At 33.8% G+C, this 16,945-nt stretch overlaps 3 protein-coding genes, 1 long non-coding RNA gene and 1 pseudogene across 8 annotated transcripts; 2 read left to right on the forward strand and 3 right to left on the reverse strand.

Moving 5' to 3' along the window:
* Window positions 1–237: 237 nt before the first annotated feature.
* LOC145117491 (thioredoxin-like 2, chloroplastic) lies at window positions 238–2,364 on the forward strand. Its single transcript, XM_079053776.1, has 4 exons — window positions 238–685; window positions 1,300–1,482; window positions 1,733–1,897; window positions 2,114–2,364. The coding sequence occupies exons 1-4, from the start codon at window positions 485–487 to the stop codon at window positions 2,237–2,239; spliced, it is 675 nt and encodes a 224-aa protein (XP_078909902.1). The 5' UTR covers window positions 238–484; the 3' UTR covers window positions 2,240–2,364.
* Window positions 2,365–8,068: 5,704 nt separating this feature from the next.
* On the forward strand, window positions 8,069–9,553 carry EMB2752 (embryo defective 2752). The gene is made up of 3 exons (XM_079053779.1): window positions 8,069–8,174; window positions 8,994–9,199; window positions 9,312–9,553. Exons 2-3 carry the CDS (start codon window positions 9,017–9,019, stop codon window positions 9,420–9,422), a joined length of 294 nt encoding a protein of 97 aa, XP_078909905.1. The 5' UTR covers window positions 8,069–8,174; window positions 8,994–9,016; the 3' UTR covers window positions 9,423–9,553.
* Window positions 9,554–9,583: 30 nt separating this feature from the next.
* On the reverse strand, window positions 9,584–10,333 carry LOC145117493 (uncharacterized). The gene has a single exon (XM_079053778.1). The coding sequence runs from the start codon at window positions 10,318–10,320 to the stop codon at window positions 9,733–9,735; it is 588 nt and encodes a 195-aa protein (XP_078909904.1). The 5' UTR covers window positions 10,321–10,333; the 3' UTR covers window positions 9,584–9,732.
* A 708-nt stretch (window positions 10,334–11,041) lies between these two features.
* Window positions 11,042–12,078, reverse strand: LOC145117492 (cytidine deaminase 1 pseudogene; annotated as a pseudogene).
* A 2,735-nt stretch (window positions 12,079–14,813) lies between these two features.
* On the reverse strand, window positions 14,814–16,468 carry LOC145111964 (uncharacterized). Of its 5 annotated transcripts, none has more exons than XR_013710393.1 (5): window positions 16,202–16,466; window positions 15,555–16,078; window positions 15,359–15,430; window positions 15,145–15,265; window positions 14,814–14,992 (listed from the first exon to the last, which is right to left on the reverse strand). It is a non-coding gene; the product is annotated as an uncharacterized LOC145111964 (long non-coding RNA). The 5 variants fall into 5 exon arrangements; XR_013710394.1 differs by having other exon boundaries at window positions 15,145–15,430; window positions 15,555–15,646; window positions 15,774–16,078; window positions 16,202–16,465; XR_013710395.1 differs by having other exon boundaries at window positions 15,145–15,430; window positions 15,555–15,646; window positions 15,859–16,078; window positions 16,202–16,459.
* Between the last annotated feature and the right edge of the window lie 477 nt (window positions 16,469–16,945).

Raw genomic sequence — 16,945 nt, forward strand, 5'->3', positions numbered from 1 at the left:
TTGGTCAAAATTTTGTGCTAACATATATTCAAATTTATTATTATTATTATTATTATTATTATTATTATTATTATTATTATTATTATTATCACATGTCCTTTGCTATTTAAGATTTTGACATTTAGCAAATCTTGGAGATTATAGTTTGATTATCATCTAATTTTAGAAGGAAAAGGGATAATCCCAAACTGATTTCAAGCGAGATGTCTTTTGTTTTATTTATTTATTTATTTTATTTTATTTTACTCACTTTTGGTACATTCTGGTTCACACAAATCCTCTCACTTGTTCATCGAAATTTTTTGCAGAGTCCTCATCGAGGTCGGGTTTCTTCCCAAAATCCCCAAAACCAGAAACACAGTTTCTTCCATCGCGTCTGATCTTCCCACTTCAATACAAACACTCCAAATAATCATATAAACACCCTTGTAATCAATTCTGTCTTTATATACCTTTGTAATCCAATCTCTGTTGCGTCTGTGCAATGGCAGCTTTAGTTCGGTTGCTATCGTTCAATTCGTCCTCGTTATCTACGTCATTGAATTCTCTTCACCAAAATCAATTACTGTACAAAAGCAACAACAAGAGGGTACTGTCAGTTGATGCTAATTCTTGTTTATCTTCTGATTTTATTGTTAATTCTCGATTTGCAATCAACCCCAGAAAGCAAGCGTCGCAATTCAAGGTGAAGTTTCAGGAATCTTCGTTTTCTTTTCAGCACTTTAGGGTTTTATTGTGGGGTTTGAGAGTAATTCAAAACCCATTCGGGGATATGTTCGATTACTTTGTTTCTGTTCGAAAATTGAATGATTGGAATGACGTTAGTTCACTTCATTTCTGAATTATTTCTGGAACTCAAAAGGGGTTTAACCAATATGTGCAATGAAATTGACAAACCATGAAATACTTGGCTTCGATTTGAATGAATCTATACACAATTATGTGAATTCATCGAATTGGGAATTCAGGTTTTGATTCAATGATAAGTCTTGGCAGATTTGATTCTCAAATAGGCTAAATAGCTTTTTTCTTGGTGCTATGAGTGAGAAATTAGGTTGCATTTGCTTTTGAATTTGAGAATATTTTATCTGTTGGCTCTCCTTTACATTGTAGAAATAACATTACAATATCCCACGTTCCTGTCTATTTATCCTTTTCTTTCTATTCGTTATCTTGTTTTTTATAGCAGAATTGATATTGGGAATAAGTTGATGAAGCTATGGAGCTACTTTTTCAAGATTTGTGAAATCATCATGAAAAATTTGAATAACAGTTATGCTTGTTTGATTCATGTTTTAGATACACGCAACAATTACAGAAACTGAACAACCAAAATGGTGGGAGAGAAATGGAGGACCAAATATGATTGACATCCATTCAACACAAGAGTTTTTGAACTCCTTGAGTGAGGCTGGAGATAAATTAGTTATTGTTGAATTCTATGGGACATGGTGTGCTTCTTGTCGTGCTTTATTCCCAAAGGTAATTTTATTTTTACTTAATCTTACTTTTATTTTGCTATTAACGTTTCAGGTATTTCATAATCAGTATAGTATTAATGTAATTTATCCTAATCAACTTCCAAACACTCTCTAATTCCCGTTTTCTTTTCATTGTTGAAGAACTTGTTACACACATCTTATGTGTAAGATAAAGAAATCATGGCCCATTTTTTGTTATATTTTTTTTAATCATGGTTGATTGATGTTATTATTTGATTACTATTTTTCAGCTTTGCAAAACAGCACAAGAGCACCCTGAAATCTTGTTCTTGAAAGTCAACTTTGATGAGAACAAGCCAATGTGCAAGAACTTGAATGTGAAAGTTCTTCCTTATTTCCATTTTTATCGTGGAGCTGATGGACAACTTGAATCTTTTTCATGTTCACTTGCTAAAGTAAGCAACTTTTCGACTACATTTGGTAAAAATCTGAAAACAAGGACCAAATTTGAAAAATGTTTTAGTTTTGGATTAAATTCGATAAAGATAAGAAAAAACAAGGACCAGTTTTGTACACCCTGTGAATGCTTGTGGAATTGCATGAAAAATATTAATCAAATAATAACATCAATCAACAATGATTAAAATTTTATGTATTACTGCATTTTGCAGTTTCAGAAAATTAAGGATGCAATTCAGACACACAACACGGATCGTTGCAGCATTGGGCCAATAAAAGGTGTTGGAGATGTAAACCTTGAAACCGTGTCAGCTCCAAAGAACAAACCAGCTGTGTAACTCATTGATTCTATTATGCCATTTTTATATCATGTTTATAGCTTTTTCATCACTAATTCTGTAATGTTCATGGGAGATTATACATATATTGTTAGTATATATATATATCTTTTTGTTTCGATAAAGTCTGAGTATTTGTCGGGAAATTAAAGGGAGTTATTCTTCTGTTGACACTCAAATTTATAGCATATATGTTGATATAGGATATAGGACAACAGAAATGTGTGGTAAGTTTTCTTATATTGAATAAATCAGAAATATTTGTAATCAGCATGTGTTGAAGAATAAGGTGTTAGGATATGGATTATTCATTAACATCTTTCTCATAGCATCATTAGAATGGCAAAGCTAATAATTTGTCTATGAGAAATCAAACACTTTCAATCAATAAATGTTATTATTATATGTGACGTTGGCTGGAGGGTGTGGTGTCATTTTTACCACACTCCATCTTATTTTACCACTAATAATAATATACATTAGGCATGGTATACCATTTTTGCCATGAGAGAGAGAGAGAGAGAGCGAGAGAGAGTTGCATTCATCAAACAACATGGCACAAACCATGGACAAGACGTGGTGTTCACTGTTGTAAAACATCCCACTCTCTAGCGGTTAGGAATAATGGACCTGCATATTTCAAAGTATTAGAGAGAAGAAAAAGAATTGAATTCGTCATGTATTGATTGAATGAACAAAAAGAACATATACAAAAGATTAATGGAAGATAGCGTCAAACTAACTCTATCAATTCTAAACATATTTACATTTTTGACCATGTATAATTTACAATTACAAATTGGTCCTTCTAACAAATGACTTGTTGGTGATTTTAGGGTCACCATGTCATTTTATGTAATTGGAATGAACATGTGAACTAAGGGGCTTCATAATTTGTACTCTAATATATGTACGGGTTAGTGCGAAGTGCACACATGATAAGATCGAATTAGAAGTCGGTTCGATGACAAGTCGGGGGCAGAGCCCCTGGGTCCGGGGTTTCCAAAGGGTCGGCACCCCTTTGGCGGGGTCTAGGGGCAGCGCCCCTAGCGGGGTCCAAGGGGCAGAGCCCCTGGCTGGGGAACATAGTGGAAAATTCAGATTCTTGAGGGTGATTATGGTAAAACTAACGAAACTCGTTAGTTTTGGTAACCCTAAATCCTCATTTAAATTCGGATTACCCTGACTTGCTTCCAAAACAACTGATGACGGTCCAACCCTAATGAAATCCTAATCTCGTTTATTATATAAACAACTCTTCCTTTTGGGAAGAAAAATACACACAAAATTAACTCTCAGTTTTCATACACTCACAAAATCTTTCTAGCAATTTGGCTTACGATTTCTATTCCTAGAATTGTAAGTGTCAACTTGGATTATCCTATGCTGAATTTCTTGCAACCTAGACATAGATAGAAATATCAGTTCAGAAAGTGTTCAAACGATCCAAGTTGGTATCCAGATCTCCACTACAAACCCTATATTTTCCAACATGACTTAATATTCTTATTGCTTGCGTGGACTTTTTTTTTGATCTTGCGTTTGACTTCTCCTGATTGAAACTTTAATATCCTCCCCTCAAGATGAATTTTGATGAATGTCATCAAGATTCATCTTGGATAGAAGAAATTGAAATTGGGGTCCACAAAGGCCTTTTGTGAATAGGTCTGCTAGCTGCTTATCTGTTGGAACATGTTATGGTATAATGAATCCATGTTTGAACTGTTCCCGCACTATATGACAGTCAATATCAAGGTGTTTAGTCCTCTCGTGAAAGATTGGATTTTCTGTTATGTGTATCACAACTTTATTATCACATCATAGTGATATAGAAACCTTGAATTTTACTTTCATATCTCTAAGGATGTAGCTTATCCAAAGAAGCTCACAAATAGTAACCGTAAGACTTCTATATTCCGCCTCCAATATTTTGATTGTGGTTTCGTACTTTTAGCGTTATTTCCTTTAATTAAATTGATTTTTAGTCAACTTATAAAAAAAACAATTCAGTCATCTCTTTCTCAATCAAATATTCTAACTAGGGCTGCAAATGAGCCGATCAGAACCCGAGCACCCTCACGATCACCCTTTGATGAGTTGCGGCGATAACAAAACTCTAGAATGTAATTATATTATATATTAAAAACTTCCACCGGTTGGCCCCTATAGTTCAAAAAATTATATATTCTATCCTTTTACTTTTTAAAATATTTTGTAGAATAATATCGTATTCCCTCTACTTTTTAAAATATTACTTTGATCTCCTCTATTTTTCAGCTTTATAAAATATCATTTTCATCCCTCCTTTATTTTGTAAACTTTCCTATTTATTCCTCGTATCATGTATAATCTGATTTTTCCTTAATAACTTTTGTTCGTTAACTTAAAAAAACTAATGTTTTACGTGCTTATTTTTATGTATGTGTTGGTGCAAATTCGAGGTGGTTATCGCTTTGACGTAAATTTAGAACTTTCGGTTTTTTTTTTCTGCTTATTTTTATATACTCTTACGACGTATGAATCGTACGTTTTTTATTATTTGAACTTCCGTTCGTTAATTTTTAAAAAATAAATCGTAGTTATTTTTATGTACGTGCGAGCATAAATTTCAGTTTCTTTACGTTTTCTAGTTTATTTTTATATACATTTCCTACGTATGGATTTGGTCATATATAATACGTTTTCATTCGACGATATATATTAGAGTTAGTTAGTGGTAACAACTTTGTTTATTTATATACAAACAATGCAACGATACCTAACATTTTTCATTATAACCGTCAAAATCCAATTTACAAAACGAATCCGCCGCAACGTATGCTAGCTAAATACTAGTTTATATAAATAACAAGTATAAGTATTAATATTATGTAGTATGAACAAAGGACGATATATATGTAAAAATTGTTAATACATGATGGATTATTACAAAAAAGGATAATATATAACATGATAGACAAAAAATATAAAATGTGTTTATATCGATTATGGATTTGGTCCTAAAGGTGGAGAGTAGATCTTTTCCGGTCCATTCAACTCGTTATTACATCAGAGTTATTATTATTATTATTATTATTATTATTTTTTACTTTTCTTTTGTTTTTCTTCGACCCACAACACATGAAAATAATATATTTTTCAACTCATTCAACCCACCTGCCACATCACTATTTTTTTTAATTAAATTAAAATAGAAAATGCAAAAGGAAATAAAACATAACATTTTTTAATTAAAAAACTCTAGTATAAATAAAAAAATACATGATAAATACTACAAAAAGAGATGATTAAAAAAAACATAATAAAAAACAACATTAAAAAGAAGAAAACGACAATTAAAATTAACTAGTGGTCACGATAATTCTAAAACTCTCAACCATATTTTGTTGTAATTTGTCGTTTCCGTTTAAGCACAGTTCGTAAAAGCCCTTCGGTCAAGTGATGATGTAGCTTGAGAAAATACTGCATGTCTCTCTCCTCTATCCCCAACCGGCCAACTCCAATAATTTAGCTTTTCGTTCTTCATTTTCTCGTGTAAGTCGTAAATTTTCATCCCGGTATCATTTTTTCTCTCCTGACTCCACTTTGTTCAAAATGTGGATGCCGACAATTTCGCTGACCAAATCAACGATTTCATTTGATGTTGATGATAGGGATGCCACTTTCTTTCCTTTTAGTTGTCTCCGAGGCGGTGGGTTTATTTCTTAGTGTTGTTGGTCGAATCTGGATGAAAATTGTGCATCTGAAGATGTAGTGTGGGTGTTGGATGAAGATGTTTCGCTAGAATCTAATGACTGTTAGTTTTGAGTAGTCATTTTGTTCACGTTAACTAGTTACAGTTCCTCGTTATCTTGTTTGGGGGCGGGCCCGTCACTAGAATCTGATGATTCTGAGTTTTGAGCATCAAGATATTAAGATACCCCGGGCGAAGAACTTTGGAATTAGGTTTCATGAACCCCTTGAGAATATTGCATGTATTGAGTAAACCCATATTTTCCTATGAAATACGAAATGAGTTGTAGGCTTTTTGTACCGGGTATTGTTGATAGTTTGAGTTTTGTCGATAGTGTTGGTATTGTTGATATTGTGGATTTTGTTGGTAATTTTGGGATTTGGAAGAAGAAAATGAGATTTCTTTACTAGAATCATCTTGCTTGGATTTGTGTTTTTGGCTAGAACCGCCTTGTCTTGATTTGCCTTGGGCATCCATTGAACGAAATTGAAGAGGTATGGAATGGAATTGGATGAGGGTATTGAGAGAATTGTAAAATTAATGGATGGTTTGAATGAAAGAATGAAATTAAATATATAGGTAAATAAAGGTTTGAATATATATATATATATATATATATATATATATATATATATATATAAACCTATTTGACTGGTTATGATTAAAAAGGCCAAAAGCCTTCACACATCAAGATTCTTCATGGGTTAAGCTACCAGCCAAACGCCCCTCATGTGGTCCCATAAGTTGGTCGAAACAATTCCCCCGATGGTACCCTCAGTACCGTCAAACCCAAGGTTGAAGCTCGCTATTACTCTGTGCATCCTAATGATGTGTAGCCAAGTCAAAGGTTTTTTTTTTTTTTTTTTTTTTTTTTTTTTTTTTTTTTAACTTTTATGAATGGTTTTCACCCTGGTTTGGGTGTAAACCCCTCTTCCTCCTGTTCTTGTTGATCGATGAATTCCACCATCAAATTAAGCACCAAGGAAGAAGACTTCTTTCCTATCTAGAGGGTGTTTGGGATTTCACCAAAAAATGACTTATTAACTTATTGACTTATTGAAAAGTCAGTTAAAAAAATGTTTAGGTATATAAGAAGAACTTTTAAGGGGTGTTTGGGATAACTTTTTAAATTAAAAAGTCCTTTTTAGAAAATGACTTTTTGATTTATGTCTTTTTCCAAAAGATAGTTTTAAAATATGTTTGTATAAACTTTTGAGGGAGCAAAGGTAAAAAGACAAAAGTTGCTAAAAGTCACAGATTCATGACTTCTTAACCCCTTATTTTTCTTCTTTTCAAAAAGCTAATTTAAAAGATCTTTTGAAGTTACCAAACAACTTTTTAAACTTTTGACTTTTTGAAAAAGCCAAAAGCCTCAAAAGTCATTTAAAAAGGAAAGCCAAACACCCTCTTAAAACAACTTTTTGTAAACTCTTTGAAAATAAAATTTTAAGAAGTCGTGATTTTTAACTTCTTAAAACAACTTATAACTTATTAGGTTTGAAAATGAGATTTTAAGAGGATTTTTTTTTGTCATTTTACATGTGTAGGCTAAGTCAAACAATTTTTAAAAAACAACCTATTGACTTATTGACTTTTGTCATTATAAAAGTTAATTCAAACATTTTTTTAAAACTCTTTTCCCCTCATTCATAAGTCAATAATTTATTTTTTTTTGCCTAAAAGTCTTTTTGGAGTTCAAAATGAAATCACAAACACCCTCCTAAACTGTGAGAGTCCCGTCTAGTCAGCATCTTTGTCATTTCTTTAAGGTTCTTGCATCTTGATTTTGGTTCTCTACTATTTGTGTAAATTATCTACCTTCCTATTATAATGATTTTAAAGGATAAGTTTTAATTTATGACTCCTTATTTGTTTATGATATTTGGTTGATTTTAAGGGCCAATCATCAGAATAACCAAGGGCAGAGTTTCCTCAACATTTAACGAAGTCAAATGCATCCTAACTGGAATAGGGACCTAATCTGATGAAATTGCCGACCACATGGACTGCTGATGTCAAAATTGTAAAACTAGGACTAAAACTACAGATATGTACAAACCACAGTGACCAAAACTGTAATTTACTCTTTCTAATATTTAGGAAATAAAGATACGTTTGCAGCGAGTCGAAAAATAGCAAAGGTATCGAGCTCCGTCTTCTCAGCGGCGATCAGAGTCGCCGGTTTCTTCAGTCTTTCCGGCGGTTCGTCTTCTTTTTTCTAATAACTTCTTTAATTAACAATATGTCTTAGTTTCTATAATTCGTTGTTTTCATATACGTAACTAGTGAAAATGATAATTTGAGTGCAATAATTGGTTTTGAATTTAGTAGGGTTTTGAAGAATCCCATACGCTGAAATCAATTAGTTTCCGTGAGCTTAAAAAAGTATTGATTTGCCGATCCTTTGTGACGTTCCTGATGTCAACTTGCTGTTTCTACTTTCCCTGTCTTTACGGATCTATGTTTGTTTGTATATATGCCCACCACCTGTTTGTAGAAATGCCCAGCTAAACCAAATATCCAGTTGTCCGCACTAATAAATGCATGTGTTTTTTCGAGTCATTTGTACAACTAGAAAGTGTATAATTAGTCATCTCATTTTCATTTGGAAGGCAGCTAGCGCATGAATATTGAATAGGACACACTCTTAAAACTGTTCTGCTTTTAGTTATGTAGTTTTTGACAAACGCTTAAGCTCAATAGTCCTTTACTTGTAAGAATCTTGTATTAACATATAGATTTGAATTGGGTATCTTACTTGATGAAGTTTTCAAGTTTTGATTTTTGAAAAGCCAGGGAAACATAAGCTTCAACATCACCATTCAAATGGCTGATTCCCTTAGAAAATGAATATAATGAAACTCAAATAAATAGAAGTATAAAACTTGAGTTTAAAGTGGACTTGATTGCTTTCCATATTGTGGTGTTGTTTCTTGCTCTAATACCTTCTTGACTTGCTTTCAACTTTTCAACTTTGATCATAGGATTGTAACATATAAACTTTGGTTTCTATAAAATCAGGTAATCTTTTATAAATTTCACAAATGACAACCTATTTGTGGAGAAAATATTCTGACTACTTGCATACTAAATGGGAGAAAGAAGTCCTATGGACCATGGTTGATCCATTCAAACGCCCAAAATCATTTACTCCTCTTGTTATAATTTATGTATCTGCCTTTTATACTGGAGTCATTGGAGCTGCAATCACTGAGCAACTCTACAAGGTCAAATAGTCAACTTTGAATAATCAATTCAATATGTTATAATATATATATATATATATATATATATATATATATATTCTGAAATCTGAATGAATTTAACTTTTACAAGCAGGAAAAATACTGGGAAGATCATCCTGGTGAGGCAGTGCCAATTATGAGACCTAAATTCTATGGTGGGCCATGGAAGGTTAACAAAGGAGGTCTTCTTCCACCAAACAAGTGAAAGTTAAAAAGTAATGAAGCTTCAATTTTCTTGCATATATAATGTTCTTGATATGTTTATCTTACATGACTTGTACTAACTTCACGTAATTCTATGCTATCTTCTAATAATTTAATCTATCAATGTTGAAACGGGATCTTTTATAGTTTAATCACCATAGGATTCTATTCCATGTGTTATCGATTTTGAATCTCGTTGGATAGAACAAGACAAAACAGGACAACCTTGTATTGTGTTTGGCGTGCGTTTAACTAGGATAGTTTGTCTGGTCATGTCCTGTGTAACAAACACTGTAAAATTCTTTCGTAATTTAATTGGTGGTTTTTTGGAGAGCTTCAAGGGCTTCTCGGGTGATGCTCCGAACCCAATCACTGAATTTCTCTACCTCCGGGTCTCCACCAACCATCTCTTTAAAGCAGTCATTACACGTGTCAACATTGGTGGCAACTGCGCTAACATCAAAATTAGCCTTCATTAGGTTTAAGTTTTCGAGGCTGTCAATAGTATTCCTGATATCATCGACAGCCGCACCGAAAACCTCATCGCATTCCGTGAGACATTCTTTGGTTCCGTGTGATGTATTAGGGTTTTCCATTCGGGCCTTGAGTGATGCGTTGAACTCATCGATCTTTTTCCCAATGACTTGCATTTGTTTGGTGACCCTGTTAGCCACATCGGCGTCTGTCCCACCAGTTTCATCAGGTATTATCTCTGTGATGTCGGGCAACGGGAGGAGGTCAGATGGGTTAGGTTCTATATCTGACTCTTCGATATCAGCTGCGGCCGGTGCGCCAGCATCGGCCGCAGGCCAAGGTGCGAAACGAGCATTCACATGTATTGTAGAAATGATGTGGGCGGAAATGAAAATGATGGTTAGGGTTTGTTTTACAAGAGCCATTGTCTCTAAAAGAGACAATGGTGGAAGGTGAGAAAAGATGGTGGATGGTAGTTTTTATGGCATTATGCATTGGCAATGCTTGAAGATAGCTATCATTTCCTAAAATTAGAAAGGTCATGGTTGAAGGGATATAGACATCTCTTTTCTCACATACCATAAATCACATACCATAAAAGGAAAATAATTAAAGGGGTGTTTAGAGTTTAGACTTAAGATTTACGTTAAGACATGGTTAAATGAATTGTAATAATTAAGTTTTTAACATTTAAAAGCAAAATGATTTTGATTATTTATGGCTCAAATAGTTAGTTTCATACAAGTTGTATGAAAACTAATTATTCAAGTAAAAAACTAAAATCATTTATTCATTCCTATTATGACTATTATCTATTGTATTGTTTAATAACTTCATCACAAACAAGTAATTGTTGAAACTATAAGTGATATTTTAATAAAAAAATATTCATGTATAATAAATTTTTAGGACATAAATTTCTTCGGTTGGACTTTCAAGCTTCCAGCTTCAATAAGTTATGACATCACGTAGTGCATAGGATTGGTTTCAAAGATAAACAAGAGTAGTTGAACATATGATATAATAATTGTTAATTCGTCCACAGTTTTAAAAGGTTAAATACTTTTTTATTTAAAATTGAGCATCCATAAATTACAACTTTATATGAATAATAAATAGCACTATATCACCTTACATACGTTCGCATTAATAATTTTGCATCATAATTTGTTGTTGATTAATTTAAGTACAATAGATAACCTTCAATTCACATTTTGGTGAAACATTTTTCAACATTAACCTAGCAGTGTCCTCCTGCCTCACCATCATCCCCTCCTTCTCCACCAGCACCGCCGCCACAATCCGCTCATAGCCACCACCTCCGGCCACCATGTACGCCACCAGCGCCGCCTGTACAGGCATCATACTAGGGTTATACGCAGCTGACTCCATGTAAGATCCTTTATACACCTTCCCTTCACAGTCCATTAATGCCACTCCAGATGGACACCCACTGTATGGCGCGTGTGATGCACGCGCCGCAGACAAAGCCTCTTTCTCCAAGTTTTTTTTATTCTCTTTGACCAATTCCGTGTACCCATTTGGTAATTTCGATGATTTTTCGTTGTGGGAAGAAAGGGAATAATCGACCAACAACAATTCATTTTCATGTTTTTCAAGAATTAGAGGCATGTCGTGATCTAATAGATCAAAAGGACCAAATGCGTCTGGTAAAATCGAAGAAATGGGTTTGTAATCAGGGTTTTCTTGGGGTTGATCAGTGATTACGATCTGGGTATCGGAGATTCCCCGGAGTTCTTGGAGAAACTGGCGGCAATGGCCGCAGGGGGCAGCTGATACGGCGATGTAAAGGAGTTTTGGGCCTCCGCCGTGTGCGGCGAGGTTGGTGATCAGAAACTGCTCTGCGTGAATGGAATGGTTGAGAGGGAGACCAGGAAATTCGATGTTTCCGCCGAAGAAGATCCGGCCATCGGAGCCCAACCCGACGGCCCCGACGTGGAAGTTGGAGATCGGCACCCGGGCAATATCTTGAGCTGATTTAACTAGAAATGGGAGGAGTTGAGGGACAGTGAGACCTCTGGATTTCGCCATGGATTCAGCTTCTGAAGCAGGAATTATGTATTTTGGGATTTGTTCATTCATCGTTTTACTTTGAATGTATGATTAACAGAGAGATTAGAGAAGATGTAGGAGGGGGGAATGGAAAAGGAAGATCGGATTTATATATAGGGATTGAAAATCACTAGGGTTCGGTAAAGTTATGGCAGAAAGCGAGTTAAAAAAGTTTTTTTTTTCCTTATAAATTATACGAGTTTTAATTTTGTTACGCTCCACACTCGTTAAACAATTTATTATTTATTTATTTATTTATTTTATTTATTATTATTGTTTTTTTGAAATGGATTTTGCACGAGGATTTTCGGATCAGTGCGACTAATCATCCGATGCGAATATGAGGATATGTATTATGCCTTAAGTCATTGTAGGCAAACTTCCATGATCACATGAGCTCAGTATTTTTATTATTATTTTTCTTTTTGAAACAACCAATATATTAAAAAGAACCATCACTTGAAATCAATAATGTTAGGATTTGAACATAGGTGAATGAATTACTCATATTGTCTTCCACATACCTTACCAAGTCACCACAATTAAAGTGGTCAACTTTATTAAATTTAAATATTCACAGACGAGTTTTAAAGATTCGAAATCAAATGTAATTACATAAAACGTTTATATTAACGTTTTTACTAGATTTTTTTTCACATCACATGATTTTATATTTTACCTTTGTAGAATATGTTGGTGATTTTTGTGTTATCAACATATTTTAGAGTAGTTATTATTATTATTATTGAGACAAGTTGGGTTATATTTACTCACCGAGACTGAATGTACGGGATGTACACTCGGAGTGATAAATATAAACTCGAGAATACGGGGGGTCATGATCAGCGCCCCTGAGTACAGGATTCCAAAGGGCAGCACCCCTGGCGGGTTTAGGGGCAGCGCCACTTGTGGGGTCCAAGGGCAGAGCCCCTGGAAAACTAAACGGATTTATATATCAAGAAAGAGTCCAGCCGCATTTTCTCGCCAAAAATAGGTTGTGGCATCACTATATAAGAATCAGTTATGTCTAAATAACCATATTTCTAACCGTCATTTTGGCACCAAAATGCATGTAACCACCATTAACTACTTTCCTCTTTGTATAAGAACATTGTGATTCTTCCTGAAAAGGGTTACTTTCCATATATACGAAAAAATCACTTATCTGATTCTCTCTATCTTAGCAAGAACACAAAAAAAACAAGGTATTATTTTGTGTTTCAGATTTAGAAGTGGTCTGACTTCTAAATTGTCTATTTTGGATTATTACAAATCAGATTTCGTGATACCCTAGACATAAGGGTCAAAATCATAAATTTTGAAAAATGATTGCAATCACGATCCTAGACATTATCCAAGTAAATATTGATATTCTTAGACCCCGAAATCTAACATAATCAAATTCAAATTTATTTTATTGTATATAGATTTTATAGATATGAATGCAATATATATTTATCCCATGTAACCTTATAGCAAGGGTAATTTCTATCCCAACTCTCCTAACATGTAAAAATAAACTACAATGGAAACAATATAGAATCTATCGTTTGTACTAAATTTGAGAAAGAAAATTTTGGCAAGAAAAAAAAAATACACAATGTGTTTGTATTGAATCCGTACAAGACACCTAAAATCTACAATATAATCAATACCTAATTAGTGCTCGTATTGAATCTGAGAAAGGAGTATCGACATGGAAACAATATGCATATCTCTTCTCGATCATGCACTCATGTATGCTATCCTAGTCGTATGTAAATACTCGTCTAGAATGATCAATGGATGGCATCGTACTCCAACGATGACTAGACCGCAAACACTGAAACATATTCATTATAATGACATCTCACATCAAGTAAACTCATACCCCACAAATGATAGGAAATGACATTATATGCAACTACCATGACAACAGATAACAACCACCTAACATGGAAACTAGATAACATAAAATGCATGACATTAAACCATAAACAACCAACAATATAATCATGACGACTAGACATAATCGAATAACATCAAACAACAAACTAGTTATGACAACTAGACAACATATCCCACAAACGTCATTTTGGTACCATTACAAGTTGTGATATAGTATACTATAATTATACCACAAATTCTATGTATAGCAACAACCAACACATAACAACTTAGTGAAAATAAATTACCATATAAAGTTATGTGTTAAAAAAAATCTATGCACACACCTTGCGTGCAATAACAACGAAATCTCTCTTAATAGTTTGTAGGTTCGAGAACAGTAACAAGTACCTATATAATCAACTATATTATTTTTTGATGCTAATATATATTTTAATTGTCAAAATTAGAAATACTAATTCCGAATATTCTACAACAATTACATATCAAACCATAACGTCTAGAAACGCAAAAAGACCAGCAAATGATCGAACCCCCTAATTCTAAGAACCCCGTAATTCCAAAAAGTCGACCGACCAAGTTAGCAAACTCTGTCGAATGAACCATTAGATTGTGTTTGCCAAGTTTTGGTTTTTTACCGGATTTCGGTAAGTAATCGATGTTGTCCCCGGTGATCAAGGGGCTTCTTGTGATTTTTTACGTCCTCAAGTCGTTTCCAAGTCCGTTTTTGGTTCAAATTTGATAATAATTGGGAAATACCAAAAATGCCCTTGATATTTATCGGTTTTAGGCTAACATATATACCGGGTTTTTTGTCCATATTATAACATTCTACATTCATCAAAACATTAGACTTTTAAATAACATATTTGCATCTTACATGGATGATGACATGACACAGAAACTTGTAGTAAAGAAAAATACATTCATATTTGTTGCATTTGGCTCCAGATTGGACTAATTGTAAGGATAAAATTATTTGTATATTTGTAATCACTAAAGGCATAAAAACCTGTAAGAATGTAGTTTTTTAATCAACACTATTTTTAGTTTTGACACAGTGAAAACAGGTTTGGCTAAAAAGAGTAAGTTTTAGCAGCTGTCATGGACATGCGTTTCCCTTGAGTAGTTCTAGAGCTGTAAACAGAAACAAAACAGTTAAGTATAATGACAAAAATACCCTCAAAGAAAAACTTTGCTAACATATACAAATCAATAAGCAAAGTGACTATTATTTTTTTTATTTATTTTGGTAAACTAAAACAACTAAAGCTGATGTGAGATCAAACCTTCAACAATATCATGATTGATCATGATACTCTTTATTTCTTTAAAACTCTTTCTTTGTCAACCTCTTCTATCGCACAAATAGACATCTATCTTGCTTCCGCTTCCAAATAAGCTGGCTTTCTTTCGGGTGTGAGTGGAGCAGAATGTGTGAAAATTAGAAATCTTTGTGTCCAATTCTTCAACAATGCCATACGATTCTTAATAAAACTTTACCTGGCCGATCTGTCTTGCATTTTGGTTTTGACTGTTGACATTGGCTGCATTGCCGGTGATGTTGTCTACAAGCTAACATAGGTAAAGTTACATAGCATTCATAGTTTTACCAGTGGAATTACAAACTTGCATATCCAAGCTAATGTTAAAAAGGTGAAAGAGAGGGTTGTTATGAACCAATACAAGATAATCTAACCTTATTGACGTGGAACCATCTGTAATAAGGCAATGTTTACATATAAACCGACATGGTCCTCTAGTGCCCTCTTTCCATCTTTTAGGAATATCCTGTTTTTATATAAAACCCAAAAACCAACCATCAAATCTCATGATAATAAAAGTCAAAATGTTAAGAAAAATACTTTTCACTTAAGCATTTTATCGAATAGATGGCAGACAAAAAAATTATTCTAACCTGGCCACATCAAAATCTCAAACCCAACATTCTGATAAGCTACAACAATATGATAATCTGACATAAATTAATTCTAAAATCCAACCTTTTCATCAGTTGATTGTGGTGAGAAACATGTTTCGTTATTCATTGTTTGATCATCTCTAAATTCTAAAATCCCATCTCACTGTGCGTTCTTATTTCATTTTATTTCCTCTCCAAGCGGTAATAAGAATCTAGGAAAGTTGTAGCATCAGATACGGTAAACTTGGATTTGTTCTCTTCCTAGATTCTTGTTACCCATCATGAAATGCATCCCTTATAAACTGTATTAAAAAAAAACAACACATGAAGATATAACTTCCCTTGACATTATATCGACAACCTGGTAGACCAGAACTGGTAGCGACTTTCATCAGTGGCAACAAATAAAATCGAGAGGAGGATACCTGGGATTGGAACTTTGGGAACGATTTTCTGGTCGATTTTGTGAAGACAGTGAATCGACCGTCGTCAGTAGTTGCTTCCCCGGGGCAGCAAGCTTGAGAAACGGTGGAGAGAAGGCGCAGTGTGTAGAGTGAGCAGTGAGATGGGGTGGTGGTCTGGTGGACATGAAATTGTTGGGTTTGTGTAAGTGTTAGATCGGAAGAATGGCGTTTGAGGGATCTAGAACAAAAAAGAAGCTGCGGGATTCAGCAAATGTAGGGGTAAAATTGTAAAAGCAGACTGTAGGGACGAAAACTATCAAAGTCCCCAAAGAATGGTGACGGAAACCTAAAGTGGTAAACTATACTCTTAAAACATCCCATGTGATTTTATATATATATATATATATATATATATATATATATATATATATATATATATATATATATATATATATATAAGAGTGATCGGTATGGGCCAAAACGAGTAACGACGCGGGTGACGTGGCCGTTCTCGACGCCGTCGTAACGGGGGGAACACCCCCCCCCAACTCGTTGCATCTCGTCGTCCGCTTCTCGTTGCCATGGAAACGAAGTGTAACGCCAAAAAAATTAACCGTTGTGACTTTAGACAAACGGTCAAATTCAAACCAAAAAAAAAAAATATTTTACCTTTTTACCTATATATATATATATATATATATATATATATATATATATATATATATATATATATATATATATATATACTCATTTTATTTCAAATTT

Source organism: Lactuca virosa, chromosome 5 (genome assembly GCF_052849685.1).
Source record: "Lactuca virosa cultivar CGN04683 chromosome 5, Lactuca_virosa_CGN04683_v6, whole genome shotgun sequence".
NCBI classification, from domain to species: domain Eukaryota; kingdom Viridiplantae; phylum Streptophyta; class Magnoliopsida; order Asterales; family Asteraceae; genus Lactuca; species Lactuca virosa.

What these genes read in the sequence shown, in the direction of transcription:
- LOC145117491 (XM_079053776.1), top strand. Translation starts at nt 485, where the DNA reads ATGGCAGCTTTAGTTCGGTTGCTATCGTTCAATTCGTCCTCGTTATCT. An exon ending in GTCGTGCTTTATTCCCAAAG is followed by an intron (nt 1,483 to 1,732) that starts GTAATTTTATTT and finishes ACTATTTTTCAG; the next exon opens with CTTTGCAAAACAGCACAAGA. An exon ending in TTTCATGTTCACTTGCTAAA is followed by an intron (nt 1,898 to 2,113) that starts GTAAGCAACTTT and finishes TGCATTTTGCAG; the next exon opens with TTTCAGAAAATTAAGGATGC.
- LOC145117493 (XM_079053778.1), bottom strand. Translation starts at nt 10,320, where the DNA reads ATGGCTCTTGTAAAACAAACCCTAACCATCATTTTCATTTCCGCCCAC.
- EMB2752 (XM_079053779.1), top strand. Translation starts at nt 9,017, where the DNA reads ATGACAACCTATTTGTGGAGAAAATATTCTGACTACTTGCATACTAAA. An exon ending in TCACTGAGCAACTCTACAAG is followed by an intron (nt 9,200 to 9,311) that starts GTCAAATAGTCA and finishes TTTTACAAGCAG; the next exon opens with GAAAAATACTGGGAAGATCA.